The sequence below is a fragment of the Oncorhynchus kisutch genome, linkage group LG4 (assembly GCF_002021735.2).
Source record: "Oncorhynchus kisutch isolate 150728-3 linkage group LG4, Okis_V2, whole genome shotgun sequence".
NCBI classification, from domain to species: domain Eukaryota; kingdom Metazoa; phylum Chordata; class Actinopteri; order Salmoniformes; family Salmonidae; genus Oncorhynchus; species Oncorhynchus kisutch.
This window is the reverse complement of record NC_034177.2, coordinates 56957747-56973804: the sequence shown is the minus strand read 5'-3', so window position 1 is coordinate 56973804 and position 16058 is coordinate 56957747. Positions and strand designations below refer to the sequence as shown.

The window sequence follows — 16058 nt, the reverse complement described above, 5'->3', positions numbered from 1 at the left end:
TTGTGACTCCAATAAACTTATCCTCTGCAGCAGAGGTAACTCTGGGTCTTCCTTTCCTGTGGCAGTCCTCATGAGAGCCAGTTTCATCATAGCGCTTGGTTTTTGCGACTGCACTTGAAGAAACTTTGAATGTTCTTGACATTTTCCGTTTTGACTGACCTTTGTCTTAAAGTAATGATGGATTGTTTCTCTTTGCTTATTTTAGTTGTTCTTGCCATAATATGGACTTGGTCTTTTACCAAATAGGGACATCTTCTGTATACCACCCCTACCTTGTCACAACACAACTGATTGGCTGAAACGCAGTAAGGAGGAAAGAAATTCCACATTCAATTTTAACAAGACACACCTCTTAATTGAAATGCGTTCCAGGTGACTACCTCATGAAGCTGGTTGAGAGAATGTCAAGAGTGCAAAGCTGTCGTCAAGGCCAAGGGTGGCTACTTTGAAGAATATTTTGATGCATTTTGATTTGTTTAACACTTTGTTGGTTACTACATGATTCCTTGTGTTATTTCATAATTTTGATGTATTCACTAAAATTCTACAAAGTAGAAAATAAAGAAAAACCCTTGAATGAGTAGGTGTGTCCAAACTTTTGACTTGTACATCTCCTCTGTTTCCAGTATCTCCATCATCAGCCACTTATCTTCCTCAATCCCAGCCCTAATCCTGCAGTACTTCTCCGAGATTCTATCCCTGTAGGCTTTAGCAGAGTGCTACAAGAGTGTGACAACAATATGAGAGACTGTGAATGTACTGTATTGTATAATATCAAGCTGTGATATTGACAATGAGAAGGGTTGTGATTATGCATTTACTTCACAGTAATTACAACTGGAGATAGCCATTTTAAGAGGATATTTTTTTAAATGGATGCATTGCTTTGCCATATCTTCATCATGAAGGGGTTTGTCCACAGTATTTACCATAGTCTTTGTGTACAGTCACTCCAAGTCCTTAATTGAACTTTTTGCCACTCTCCTCCTCTTCAGCATATTGGCCTCCAACATGTTCTACAGATAGAGATACAACAGACCCATACAAGAAGGATAGGCCATAGGTACATAACAACAAAAAAACAGATGGTAAGTTTGAAGGTAATATTTTCATGGAACAAATTCTATTATTTGAATGATATCTTTGCTAAGTCTGTTGGCGAGGTCTTGCTAACTCCTATGATTATTGTTATGTTTGGCTATAGGCTACTACAGCATGAACAGATCTGGGACCAGGCTAGTCTTTAGGTCCACATCACAGTGTGTTTTCACCTTGTGGTCTGGGTAGGCTTCCCGCAGCTGAACAGCCTGGTGGTTCTTTTACAGGCCGACCAGACCACAGAGGGAACACGCAGGCACCCGCTCCTCCAAACAGAACAGCTTCAGCTCCTCATGGTCAGGGATGGGCAAAAATGACAAAATATAATTACAAAATTCCATAAAGATCAATGTATCAAAATAAAAATACATGTATTTTTAAATACTTATATACATTTGCAGGTAGCCAGGCTGAACAGCAACAACATTCTCAGTACGACTGTGATAGTTTGTTGTTTATCTACCTTAGTTGAATGCACTGACTTTAAGTCACTCTGGACAAGTGCCTGTGAAATTACTAAAATGTAAATGTAAATGTGAAAATGAACATACAAAAATAAGCTGAAAAGCACACTGGGTATTATTATTGGCCTTGTTCTGGGGCAGAGTGTATTAGAATACTACTCAGCATGTTTTGCAATTGTTCATTTTTACATATACATTTATATTTAGTTAATTTAGCAGATACTTTTATCACACCATTGTGCCTTCACAGTTTTGATACCAATGCAGGTTGAAAGGGGGCCACAAAATTGTGAACCCAAAAAATATATAGAAAAGTATTTTGAAAATACAAATTTCAGCTCTTGAAAGTATGTTGTTACAAAATACATTGGAGTGTAGTTCAGCCCAGTGTAATACAAATGAGAAAATATTCAGAAGTAATTGAAATCTCTGCTCGCAGTGCTCCCAGCCCTCAGTCACCTCCACCAGGTTGTGCGCCCTCAGTGCTGCCCTCTGCTGGTGGAGAAGGGCATGTGCCTCGCACAGGTCTGCATCAGAAGTAAGACACAGCCTCACTGCCATAGCCTCACTGCTATGCAATGGTCACAGGTGAACACAGAAGCTGATGATGGTGATAGTGATGTCCCTGCTGGGTTAAAAACAACTACATTTGGGTAAATATTGGACAGAACTCATGTTGGTTTATTTTGACCCAGCTGGGCTGGGTTGTTGATGCTGGGCTATTGAGCTATGATCCACTGGGTCAGACCAGAAGACTTGAGGTGTGGCTTAGTAAGGGCGAGGCATTCAGATAGTTATTTTTTGCCACCCATGAGAGTAAATGTAATTCCGGTTGAACGCTGAGACTTTTGTATCTTAATCCCAATGTTGGGATAGTTACTACTTTGTTATAACATGTAAATAACATTATTAATTTTTCGGTAAAATAGGTAATGTGCAAAAATATAGAAGGAAAATCAAAAAGTGCAGTGTACAAATTAAACATGATGAACATGGCCAAAAATAACAATCTGAAAGCCACACCACCAATAGGCCACACCTTTGGATTAACCAAACATGGGTTAAATGAACCAAAATTTGTTTTGTTCAAAATTTGATTTGTATTCACTTTCATGGTGGGTTGACCCAGCTGATGGGTCTTTTTTAAAGGTACTGAACAGTCATTCTGATTGAGTGACTAAAATATCATCCATAATACATTTTGTATTTGCTCAAAATTCAAAAATCGAATCAAATGTATTTATATAGCCCTTCGTACATCAGCTGATATCTCAAAGTGCTGTACAGAAACCCAGACTAAAACCCCAAACAGCAGCAAGCAATGCAGGTGTTGAAGCACGTTGGCTAGGAAAAACTCCCTAGAAAGGCCAAAACCTAGGAAGAAACCGAGAGAGGAACCAGGCTATGAGGGGTGGCCAGTCCTCTTCTGGCTGTGCCGGGTGGAGATTATAACAGAACATGGCCAAGCTGTTCAAATGTTCATGGTCAAATAATAGGTCTGGGACAGGTAGCACATCCGGTGAACAGGTCAGGATTCCATAGCCGCAGGCAGAACAGTGGAAACTGGAGCAGCAGCATGGCCAGGTGGACTGGGGACAGCAAGGTAGGTATGTACGGCAGGACCAAATCAGAGAGACAGGTAGAAGCAAGCCCATGTAATGCTTTGTAGGTTAGCAGTAAAACCTTGAAATCAGCCCTTGCCTTGACGGGAAGCCAGTGTAGGGAGGCTAGCACTGGAGTAATATGATCACATTTTTTGGTTCAAAATAGATAAAAAATAATAATCTCTCACCATAATGACATAGTGAAAACGTTTTTAGAAATGTTTGAACATTTATTTAAATTGAAATACAGAAACATTTACATAAGTATTCACACCCCTGATTCAGTACATGTTAGAATCACCTAAACAGAGATTACAGCTGTGTAACGGCTTTCTTCTATCTCCTCCTCGGACGAGGAGGTGTAGCAAGGATCGGACCAAAATGCAGCGTGGCTATTGCAATCCATGTTTATTAAATAATAAAGAAACACGAACTTACAAAAACAATAAACGTAATGTGAAAACCGAAACAGCCCTATCTGGTGCAAACACAATGACAGGAACAATCACCCACAAAATACACAGTGAAACCCAGGCTACCTAAATATGGTTCCCAATCAGAGACAACGAGAATCACCTGACTCTGATTGAGAACCGCCTCAGGCAGCCAAGCCTATGCTAGACACACCCCTAATCAGCCACAATCCCAATGCCTACAAAAAAAACAATACGACAACACAATAAACCCATGTCACACCCCAGCCTGAACAAATAATTAAAGAAAACACAAAATACTAAGACCAAGGCGTGACAAGCTGGAAGTCTTTCTGGGTGTCTTAAAAGTTTTGCACACATGGATTGTAAAATATTTGCGCATTATTCTTTAAAAAATTCTTCAAGCTCTGTCAAGTTGATCATTGCTAGACAGCCATTTCCAAGTCTTGCCATAGATTTTCAAGTCAATAAAGGCAATTCAGAAATATTCAATGTTGTCATGGTAAGCAACTCCAGTGTATATTTTTCCATGTGTTTTGGGTTATTGTCCTGCTGGAAGGTGAATTTGACTACCAGTGTCTGTTGGAAGCAGACTGAACCAGGTTTTCCTTTTGGAACGCTTTGTATTCAGGACATAAATTGAATTTCTTTTCCACATTTTTGGTAGTTTAACTTTAGTGCCTTATTGCAAACAGGATGCATGTTTAGGAATATTTGTTATCTGTACAGGCTTCTTTCTTTTCACTCTGTCATTTAGCTTAGTATTGTGGAGTCACCACAATGTTGTTGATCCATCCTCAGTTTTCTCCAATCACAGAAATTAAACCCTTTAACTGTTTTAAAGTCACCATTGGCCTCATGGTGAAATCCCTGAGCGGATTCCTTCCTCTCCGGCAGCGCAATATGACACTCACCTGGACTCCATCACCTCCTTGATTACCCGCGCTATACATGTCACTCTCCTTGGTTCCTTCCCCGGGCATCAATATCTCTTTTTCATGTCTGTGTGTCGTTCGTGTTTGGATTATGGTGCGTTTTTCATTAAAACACTCACTCCCTGAATTTGCTTCCCAACTCTCAGCACACAACGTTACATTTGTAGTGACTGGGTGTATTGATTCACCATCCGAAAGTGTCATTAATAACTTCACCATGCTCAAAGAGATATTTAATGTCTGCTTTTTTTACCCATCTACCAATAGTTGCCCTTCTTTGCGAGGCATTGGAAAACCTCCCTGGTCTTTGTGGCTGATTCTGTGTTTGAAATTCACTGCTCGACTGAGGGACCATACAGAAAATTGTATGTGTGGGGTACAGGAATGAGGTAGTCATAAAATAATCATGTTAAGCACTATTATTGCACACAGAGTGAGTCCATGTAACGTATGTGACATGTTAAGCACATTTTAATTCCTGAACTTATTTAGGCTTGCGATAACAAAGGGGTTGAATACTTATTGACTCAAGATATTTCAGCTTTTCATTTTTAATTAATTTGTAAAAATGTCTAGAAACATATGGGGTATTGTGTGCAGGACAGTGACATACAATCTCAATTTAATCAATTTTAGATTAAGTCTGTAACACAACAAAATGTGGAAAAAGTCAAGGGGTGTGAAGGCTTTATATTTAAATTAGGTCAGAGAATATCATGTTCCCATTGGTGTACTAACTATGAGCATTAGAGTGATGTCACCCTATCCTCTTAATATTCCCGCCTCCTGAATCCAAATGATTGACATGCTGTAGGGGACCAGTAACTTTATGATTCAACTTTATCAATGTAGAAACAACAGCCATTTTTCATACTTTGGTCGTCATACTTTGAGCTGGTTTCATCCAAATACTGTATCATCAAATTTCATGAAAAATGATTTTGACTATTCCTGACCTTTAACTTAATCCATAGGTTATTTTCAAGAGGTGTGGCTCTCATATAGGTATTTGTTTGACCACCCGTGAGACTAAATTACATTACTGTTCATAATGTTATGTTTGTACCCTGCAAATTTAAATTACCCTTCTATATTTTTGCACATTATATATTTTTTTGATATAATTAGTAATAAAATATTATATCAAAGTGGTAACTATCCCAACATTGGGATACGCATAAGCACACATGTGTAAGCCTCATTAATTTACAAAAGTGTCTGTGCTCAATATTAATATGTGTTGACAATACAACAAAACAGATGAATCGGAATGACATTTACTCTCAATGGTGACCAAAAATAACCATCTGAAAGTCAAGCCCTTACTTAGCCATGACTCCAGCCTTCCGATATGACCTGGTGGATCATTTCATTTATTTAACCAGGAAGGGCTCATTGAGATTTAAAATCTCATTTTCAAGAGCATCCTGGCCAATATAGGCAGCACCAAGTCATTACAAAAATTACAGACAACACCATGAAAAACTACAAGTAATCTAGTAAAAACAATAGAATTCACAATAGTATAACAAAATCAAAAACAGCAAATTAAAAACATTGATAGGTCAGAGAATCATAAAACCCCTTTTAGCAAATTCAGTTCGGACATTTGGAATAGTTAGCAGGATAAAGTCCAGCGAACGAAGAGAGTACCCAGCACATTTCTGAGCAATTGAAATGCCAAATGAAAAGGTAGTAAACCCAAAATGGCTTTGTAAATAAAAGTATACCAGTGACTGAGCCTACGAGTGTCTAGAGAAGGCCAGCCAACCCTGGTATACAAAATGCAGTGGTGCGTAAGGGTTTTGCAGTTTAAAATTAATCTCAAAGTGCCATGGTAAAGGGTGTCAATTGATCTCAAACACTGAGCGGAAGCATTCATATATAAAATATCCCCATAGTCTAGTAAAGGCATACATGTAGCTGATACTAGCCTCCTTCTGGCTTCAGAAGAAAAACAGGCCGTATTCCTAAATAAAGTATCCACCCTCTCAATGAGCTTTATGAGTAATGCTTTTCCAATGAGGAATGCTTTTTACACACATTTAACACGTTTTCTGGGTAGGCACAAAACTACCTTCATACTTCCATTAACTTTTTAAAACCGATACCGAGTCCTGAGACACTTGATGGGGTCGTAGAGCAAAATGGAGAACACCATCGTGTTCGTGAGAATAATAATTGTTTGTAGGTCAAACCTTTCAGACGCTACACACGTCTTTGTAAAAAGAAAGATTTTCGGGATGTCTCATGATCTGACAAACACTCCTCTAGCTCTGCCACCTTTCAATAAGGAAGTGCAACATTTATTTTTATTTATTTATTTTTATTTAACCTTTATTTAACTAGGAAAGCTAAGAACTAATTCTTATTTACAGTGATGGCCTACCAAAAGGCAAAAGGCCTCCTGCTGGGATGGGGGCTGGGATTAAAAATTAAGAATAAAATAAAAATATAGGACAAACACACATCACAACACCATATAAAGCACGACTAAGACAACAACATAGCATGTTAGCAACATACCACGACAACAGCATGGTAGCAACACAACATGGCAGCAGCACAACATGGTAGCAGCACAAAACATGGTACAAACATTATTGGGCACAGATGGTAAGAAGGTAGAGACAACAATACATCATATGAAGCAGCCACAACTGTCAGTAAGAGTGTCCATGATTGAGTTTTTGAATGAAGAGATGGAGATTAAAAAATGGTCCAGTTTGAGTGCTTTTTGCAGCTCGTTCCAGTCACTAGCTGCAGCGAACTGAAAAGAGGAGCGACCCAGGGATGAGTGTGCTTTTTTGAGAGCCCATGCTCTAACAATGGAACGGATAGAGAAATAATTATATCTAGCTCCCAGTATGCAATTCCGATGACTTCCACTGGGAGTCAGCACTCAATGTTCAAGGTTACAGGCTTGTTTCTTCCAAAACGAGTAAAAATAATGAGTTTTACTACAGGGACAGTCTTGGAAATTTGTGTTTGCGTGCGCCATGAAAACGCGTATCTGCTAATATTGGTTAACTATTGAAAGTACTTCTTTCCGTATTAAATATTATAGTTTGATTACATTTTAGGGTATCTGAGGATTAAATACAAATGTATTTTGATTTGTTGAAACAAAGTTTAGGGGTCGATTTTTGGATTCCTATATTGGCTAGTTGAACGAGTGGATTACTCAAATCGATGGCATCAACCAAACTGACTTTTTGGGATATAAAGAAGGATTTTATCTAACAAAACGACACTACTTGTTATAGCTGGGACCCTTTGGATGACAAATCAGAGGAAGATTTTCAAAAAGTAAGTGAATATTTAATCACTATTTGTGAATTTATTAATCCTGTGCCGGTGGAAAAATATTTTGATGTGGGGCGCCGTCCTCAAACAATCACATGACATGCTTTTGCTGTAAAGCCTATTGTAAATTGGACAGTGCAGTTAGATGAACAAGAATGTAAGCTTTCAACCAATATAAGACACTTGTATGTACCTGTTTAATGTTTAATATGCATTTTTATGAATATTTATTCAACGGAAGTTGTCTCGCTAGCGGGACACCAAGCAAGAAGAAGTTCTTAACAGAATGTGATTTAGGCAGAATGAGTGTTGTCTATGGATGATGAGGGTTGTAGTGGGTATCTCAGATAAAGGGGAGTGAGGTCTAAGAGGGTTTTATAAATAAGCATCAACTAGTGGGTCTTGCGATGGGTATACAGAGATGACCAGTTAATAACAGAGTAATATAGAGTACAGTGATGTGGCCTGTATGGAGCATTGGTGACAAATCTGATGGCCGAATGGTAAAGATCATCTAGCCACTCGAGAGCACCCTTACCTGTAATTTGCATCCCCGTAATCTAGCATGGGTAGGATGGTCATCTGAATCAGGGTTATTTTGGCAGCTGAGGTAAAAGAGGAGTGATTACAATAGAGGAAACCAAGTCTAGATTCGACCTTAGCCTGCAGCTTTGATATGTGCTGAAAGAAAGACAGTGTACTGTCTAGCCATACTCCCAAGTACTTGTATGCTGTGACTACCTCAAGCTCTGGCTACCTGGCTACCTGCATTGACCCTTTTTTTTGCAATAACTATCTTGCACTAACTCTATGCACACACACACTGGACTTTACTCACACACACACACACACACACACACACACACACACACACACACACACACACACACACACACACACACACACACACACACACACACACACACACACACACATACACACACACTCACTACATACAGTACACTACATTGTCTTCATCTTTAACTCTGCATTGTTGGAAAAAGCCCCTTAGTAAGCATTTCACTGTCAGTCTACACCTGTTGTTTCCGAAGCACGTGTCAAATATATTTTGATTTGATTTAAAGTAAGAATTCTGCAATGAGATCCCCAGAAGTTTGATAGAATTCAGAGGTTAGCCCATCACTACCAGGTGATTTGTTCTTTTTTAACTGTGTGATACCATATTATTTGATCTCCTCTCTATTGGCCCTTCCGGCCCTTCTTTGGACACTGTGTTAACAACCCTCCAGGCAAGCTTCAATGCCATACAACTCTCCTTCCGTGGCCTCCAATTGCTCTTAAATACAAGTAAAACTAAATGCATGCTCTTCAACCGATCGCTACCTGCACCTACCCGCCTGTCCAACATCACTACTCTGGACGGCTCTGACTTAGAATACGTGGACAACTACAAATACTTAGGTGTCTGGTTAGACAGTAAACTCTCCTTCCAGACCCATATCAAACATCTCCAATCCAAAGTTAAATCTAGAATTGGCTTCCTATTTTGCAACAAAGCATCCTTCACTCATGCTGCCAAACATACCCTTGTAAAACTGAGCATCCTACCAATCCTTGACTTTGGCGATGTCATTTACAAAATAGCCTCCAATACCCTACTCAACAAATTGGATGCAGTCTATCACAGTGCAATCCGTTTTGTCACCAAAGCCCCATATACTACCCACCATTGCGACCTGTACGCTCTCGTTGGCTGGCCCTCGCTTCATACTCGTCGCCAAACCCACTGGCTCCATGTCATCTACAAGACCCTGCTAGGTAAAGTCCCCCATTATCTCAGCTCGCTGGTCACCATAGCATCTCCCACCTGTAGCACACGCTCCAGCAGGTATATCTCTCTAGTCACCCCCAAAACCAATTCTTTCTTTGGCCGCCTCTCCTTCCAGTTCTCTGCTGCCAATGACTGGAACGAACTACAAAAATCTCTGAAACTGGAAACACTTATCTCCCTCACTAACTTTAAGCACCAACTGTCAGAGCAGCTCACAGATTACTGCACCTGTAAATAGCCCACCTATAATTTAGCCCAAACAACTACCTCTTTACCAACTGTCTTTAATTAATTAATTTATTTTGCTCCTTTGCACCCCATTATTTTTATTTCTACTTTGCACATTCTTCCATTGCAAAACTACCATTCCAGTGTTTTACTTGCTATATTGTATTTACTTTGCCACCATGGCCTTTTTTGCCTTTACCTCCCTTCTCACCTCATTTGCTCACATTGTATATAGACTTGTTTATACTGTATTATTGACTGTATGTTTGTTTTACTCCATGTATAACTCTGTGTCGTTGTATGTGTCGAACTGCTTTGCTTTATCTTGGCCAGGTCGCAATTGTAAATGAGAACTTGTTCTCAACTTGCCTACCTGGTTAAATAAAGGTAAAATAAAAATAAAATAAATAAAAATTGAATTCCTCATCAACATAAAAAGTTTGCAGTGATATTGATTTATTATCTTCAGTGACCATGACATCATTATTCAGTCTACTGAACATATTCAGTTCACCTCTTTTCTTTTCCAAATGAAATAAATATTTGCTGTTATTTTCACCCTACTCTAAACACTCTTCTAGATCTTATAAAGCCACTTCTAGCTTTATCCGAATACATTTTGTCCAATTGTTTTTGCTAAGAGATTAAGTCGAGCCTTATCATCAACATCATAGTTATCTTTTTCTGTGATATCAGTTATTTATTTAGCTAATTTCACTCACCGAGCTCTTCTAACATATGTCCTTTACTGTCTGCTTTAGAAACATAAACTTCACCTTCAAAATTGTGGGATAGAATGGCAAACCCCGCTGAATGATTAGTGCTGTTCACTAGCCATGTCAACACGACATTGACTTTCCCAAAAAGTATTGTCTTCGAAGCATGAATGTGTCTCAAAAATAAGATCTGCGTCACAGTGTTTACAAAATAGAAGAAAAGCGTTCCTCTTCACCAAATTACACAACCATCTATTGCTGATGACTGACATAAGGGCATGTACTGTACCTGATAGACCTATCTGGTGTATATGATTATGATGGACATAATGCTTCTTGACAGTGTCATAAAGTGTATTTTCTACAAGTTATATAACATATGAGGATAAAAAAACATGACTGTAAACAATTAATTACTGCAACAATAAAGGATTTAAGAAACAAACTTTCAAATTGAAAGGAATCTTCTTGGCAGGGAAAACTCATTTGAATAAATGTGGGTTTTGACACTATTATGTAGGTGTCATAACCAGACATAAAATAACGCAATATATATTATGACAGGTTATGACAAGTTATGTCATCTGTTATGACATGGTTATGACCATATAATAAAGTGTTATGACACTGAGTGTCAAGTAAGTGTTATTGAAGTTTCTTATCCTTCAGAAAGTAATTTCCTTTCGCATTGCTCCAGACCACATCTCTCGCTGTGCGGAATGCAAACAGGATTGTCATCGTGTGTGACCATTCAGTGTTTTCTTCCCAAGGCAATGGGCAACATCCACAGCATTCTCCATGTAATTCTTTCCATGCTCAGGTGCCACATTCAGGCAGATATCTATCACCTTTCGTTTGACATTTCCGTTGATCTTCTCTGAAACCCAGTTAAGACACAGAGCCCACCTCCGTCGGGAATATTTCAGAGTCCGCCAGACGCACCACCATAGAAGCGACGGTTTTCTCCAGTACAGCACACTTTTTTACAAACTTTTGAGTCTCGCTGAATGCAAAATTCACAGACACCTTGAGCTCTTTGATGCATGATGCATTCTCCTTCACCATCTTCTCCAGGTTGTCAGCTCTCTCGTTTGTTTTAGCCGTAACTGCTTGGATGATGTTTGACTGCAGATCATAAAGTGAAAGATCATTTCGCTTCATCTTGTGGATAGGGCTGTATTAGGAGCTATTCACTGGGGTATCTGAGTCATTCGAAACCCCTTCCCCATCAGTAAGCATTTCATCCTCAGAAGAATCAGGGCCAAGGGATAGCTGTCTTGCTCTTGATTAATCATGTTCAGTAGCTAGGTTAACCATTTCGTGACTACATCCTAGTGGCTAGCATTGGCTTCTTTACCTTTTCCTCTTGAGTCCCCAACCACCGGAAATATTGGTTTTCAGGGGAAATAGAAAGAGAGCGTGTGACGTGACTTCCACTTTAACAAGAGTCGTCACTAGTTACGACAGCCACAAAGTCATAATTATGGCTAAACCCTGCCTATTTCTACCATTTAGATTCAGGTGTTTCCTTTACGTCTGCTACTTTAGGTTATGGGGGAGCAATGAGTGAACACCATAGAAGAAGACCAAAATATGACAACAAAGATGGAAAGGCCTATGGCTCCCCCTGTCTCCTAAAGTGGGAATGCACCACATCTGTACTCTATTTTACGCATGCTAAGACTACAATAAACATATTACAATATGGTGAAACTATCGTACTCTGTCTCTACTTTTGTTAGATGTTCTAAGTCAAGAGAGTAACGAAGTTCAAGTTAAATTCTTCCATTTGCCACACAGAGGAAGAAGGTACAGTGGTTTGTTGGATATGTACAGTAACATAGAAATATGTAAATACACTACAGTATATATGAGAATATTTCAAGATGGAAACTGAAAACTGCTGAGTTGAACAAAGATTATTATACACCAAAGCCGTCATTCAGAATGATTTCAATATGGCTGTTAGAGTAGGACAGGTAGGGGGCAGATGTTTGTGAGAGTGAGTGAAGTCCAGTTTTGCAACTAACCTTTTTCAAACCTGTTCCGAGTCATGTTTTTCTCAGGACCAAACCAGTGTGCAACTCTATTGTCTGGGCCTAGAAAAGAGTCCGACTGGATTTGTATGACAATGGAATTCAATCTAAAGGGAGCATGAGGTTGACATGTGCTTAGTGTCATGGGGGCAGATATATAGAACAGTTTGTGCTGACATGATAACTCACCTGATTTTACTAACAATGCTCTGTCCTTTTTTCGGACACATAAAAGGCTCTGGGATGAGGACAGGCCTGTCCTGTTGACCTACACAGTCATGATGGGTAAGGTAAGCAGAATATATCATTGTCCTAAAAATAATACATTACAGACTGTCAAGTCTATTGCAATTCAAGTTCAGGTATAGTCATAAGGGCTCTGTGTGAAATCATAATTGTTGTACGATCCCAGGAAAATTGTTGCCTGCTTCCAGATATGATTGTGCTGTATACCCAACTCCTGTAGCAGTTGTTTGGCATGACATTGACAATGACCATGACAATAGGTGTTAGTGCGTCAGCACATACAGATCTGGGACCAGGCTAGGAAAATAGTACTTGAGGGGTTCTCCTATCCTTTGTGCAATTCTCAAAAATACTCGCAATGTCAATTTCATGTGTAAATCCAAATAAAGAGGTGTTTTTCACCCAGACAGTAGGGTCTATGCTAGTTTGATTCAAATGTAGAGATGTTTTTGTGCTTGTATTCCCATTACTTTAGAGGCTTTCATTAAAATCTATAGATGTGCTTCTGCCTGTATTCCCATTAACTTTAGAGGCTCTCTGTTCAGATCATCTTCTACGAGGGCAGGAACTTTGAGGGACGCCACTATGAGTGCAGTGGTGACTGCGCTGACATGCACTCCCACTTCTCCCGGTGTAACTCCATCCGGGTGGACAGTGGGTGCTGGGTGGCCTATGAGAAGTCTAACTATTCTGGGTACCAGTATATGCTGACAAGGGGGAAGTACCCCGACCACCACCGCTGGTCCGGCTTCAACGACTGCATCCGCTCCTGTCGCATCATCCCTGCTGTGAGAACAACTTCATCTTGACTGACATGACACAACATAGCACAAACAAATGCTCTTGAATCTGTTATACCTTCATAAACAGTCATGACAGCTGACACAAGTTAGACATGGCTGCATATGCAATTGACTTGACACAAACTTGTATTTGTGGGATGTATTGACATGTTGAATGCACCGAGGTGTCTGTTTTGAACTACTGGCACACAGCTCGGACACCCATGCATACCCCACAAGACATGCCACCAGAGGTCTCTTCACAGTCCCCAAGTCCAGAACAGACTATGGGAGGCGCACAGTACTACATAGAGCCATGACTACATGGAACTCTATTCCACATCAAGTAACTCATGCCGGCAGTAAAATTAGATTTAAAAAAGAGATAAAAATACTGTGAAGTAACACAATCATAGACACATGCATACAAAACACACAATAACATATGTATTATACACACATGTATACATGGATTCTGTGTTATACATATGTGGTAGTGGAGTGAAGGCCTGAGGGCGCACAATTAATATATTGTGAAATCTGTTATGAATGTATTGTAATGTTTTCCAAACTGCCTTAATTTTGCTGGAACCCAGGAAGAGTAGCTGCTACCTTGGCATGGGGATGGGGATCCATAATAAATACAAATACAAACTATTATTTAGGAATGTTTGTATGAGGTATGCCTTGCCAATTGAAATTGACCAAAACAACAATTTTGTTTGAATCAATACAGGCTTAAATGTAACTGTCAGATTGTCAGATTCAGATTCAAGATTACTATACATTTACATCAGCTGTCATGATTGAGTAGAACACCTTACATAATTTTTATGACAATATTGTGTGTACCTAGGGAGCCTTCATACTGTTCAGACCTAAAAGTCTAATATAGAAAACCATTATTTCAGTTCTTTAAAGTGAATCAATTTTCTCTTTGCGCAGTATAATGGAAACTACAGGATGAAGATCTTTGAGAGATCAGACTTTGGGGGCAAGATGATGGAGCTGAGCGATGACTGTCCCAACCTGCAGGACCGCTTCCACCTGAGAGACATCTCATCCTGCAATGTCATGGAGGGCTACTGGATCCTTCATGAGCACCCCAACTACAGGGGTCGTCAGTACTTCCTACGCCCTGGCGAGTACAACAAGCACAGCGACTGGGGCAGCATGAGCTCCACTAGTGGCTCAGTGCGTCGCGTCATAGAGCTGAAGCAAACCAACCAATAAAGCAGAGTCTCTAGATCTCTCTCCAGCCAGGCTAGATCTCTCTAAAAGCCTGTAGAATTCTGTACAGGGGTTGATAAAATGAGTCAATCTCAACATACGGTTGGTGTCAGGGAATAAGGAGATTGTCCTTTAATAATTAGTATCACTGGATGATAATATGACTGGGCTGAAGTAAGAAAGCAGTGTCTTGGAATCCTGGTGTAGATGTACAAAGAGCATTTAGAAGGTTTTATGCAGACAGAAGTGCATTTATACACACCCTCCGCTCACATTGAATAATAAACCAGTGGATGGTAGGATGGAACAGTATATTTAATTGTGTCCCTAATGCAGCGGCAAAGACAGTTGCAACTTCTTCCAACTGAGAAGCCTGCTTAAATTGTTGTGGTGTTTTAACAATATTCTGACCTCCTAAATTCAAACACATGAATTTGTGTCTGAGGCAAAATCACTTTGTTAACTTGTCAATGTTACACTTGTCATGGAATTGCCACCAGGGACTCTAAAGTCAAACTTGAATGAATCATTCTTTATTATCAGAATGCTGGAGAGGTCACAGTCAAACTTAGATGCATAAAGTACCGGTCTGAAATGAGCTCTTTCAGGGCAGTCCTTTAAGTTCTCTTATATACTGCTTACACAGACAAGCTACTGTATATAGGCTTGGTTACTGCATGTGTCTGGTACTGAACTTTTAGAACATTCTGACAAAAGGTCTGAGGAGGGGGTCATGACCGTATCCCACTCATATCTCAACCAAGCACCCACAGGAACCAATGATTGTATGAGACAAGATGTACAATTCAAGGTTGTCTCCAGACTATGCATTTATCCTCCACATTCCCTACTTTTATTACTTCTATGATAATAATCGTTACAAATGTAATGAGATAAACACTTTCAAACCCTTCATTCTGGGTTATACAATCTAATTATTATGGTAATACTATCATCATAATAAAGGTTATGCTTCTATTAACGGCAGTGAATTTATCAAATATACACACACATACACAGCATGTTAAAATTAGGCAAACTAAGCAAAAAACACAAGCTGCAGCCTATTTGGCAATATGGGATCCCCAACTTCCAAATAGGGATTCCAACCAAGTTTTAAGCGTCCACTGTGTTTGTGGGGAATTATTCTTAGCAACAGTGACAATGTATTCAGCGAGATCAAGCAT

General features: G+C 39.5%; 1 protein-coding gene across 3 annotated transcripts; it reads left to right on the top strand.

Annotated features, from left to right (window-relative positions):
• Nucleotides 1-12821: 12821 nt before the first annotated feature.
• On the top strand, nt 12822-15853 carry LOC109888928 (gamma-crystallin S-1-like). 3 transcript variants are annotated; one of them, XM_020480076.2, is made up of 3 exons: nt 12822-12903; nt 13405-13647; nt 14587-15853. In XM_020480076.2, the coding sequence occupies exons 1-3, from the start codon at nt 12892-12894 to the stop codon at nt 14872-14874; spliced, it is 543 nt and encodes a 180-aa protein (XP_020335665.2). In that variant the 5' UTR covers nt 12822-12891; the 3' UTR covers nt 14875-15853. The 3 variants fall into 3 exon arrangements, with proteins under 3 accessions (XP_020335665.2, XP_031679113.1, XP_031679111.1); XM_031823253.1 differs by having other exon boundaries at nt 12873-12898; XM_031823251.1 differs by having other exon boundaries at nt 12877-12903; nt 13390-13647.
• Nucleotides 15854-16058: the final 205 nt, after the last annotated feature.

Excerpts from the sequence above, each read along its gene's own strand:
- LOC109888928 (XM_031823251.1), top strand. Across the intron at positions 13,648-14,586 it reads CCTGTCGCATCATCCCTGCT|TATAATGGAAACTACAGGAT; the intron begins GTGAGAACAACT and ends CTCTTTGCGCAG.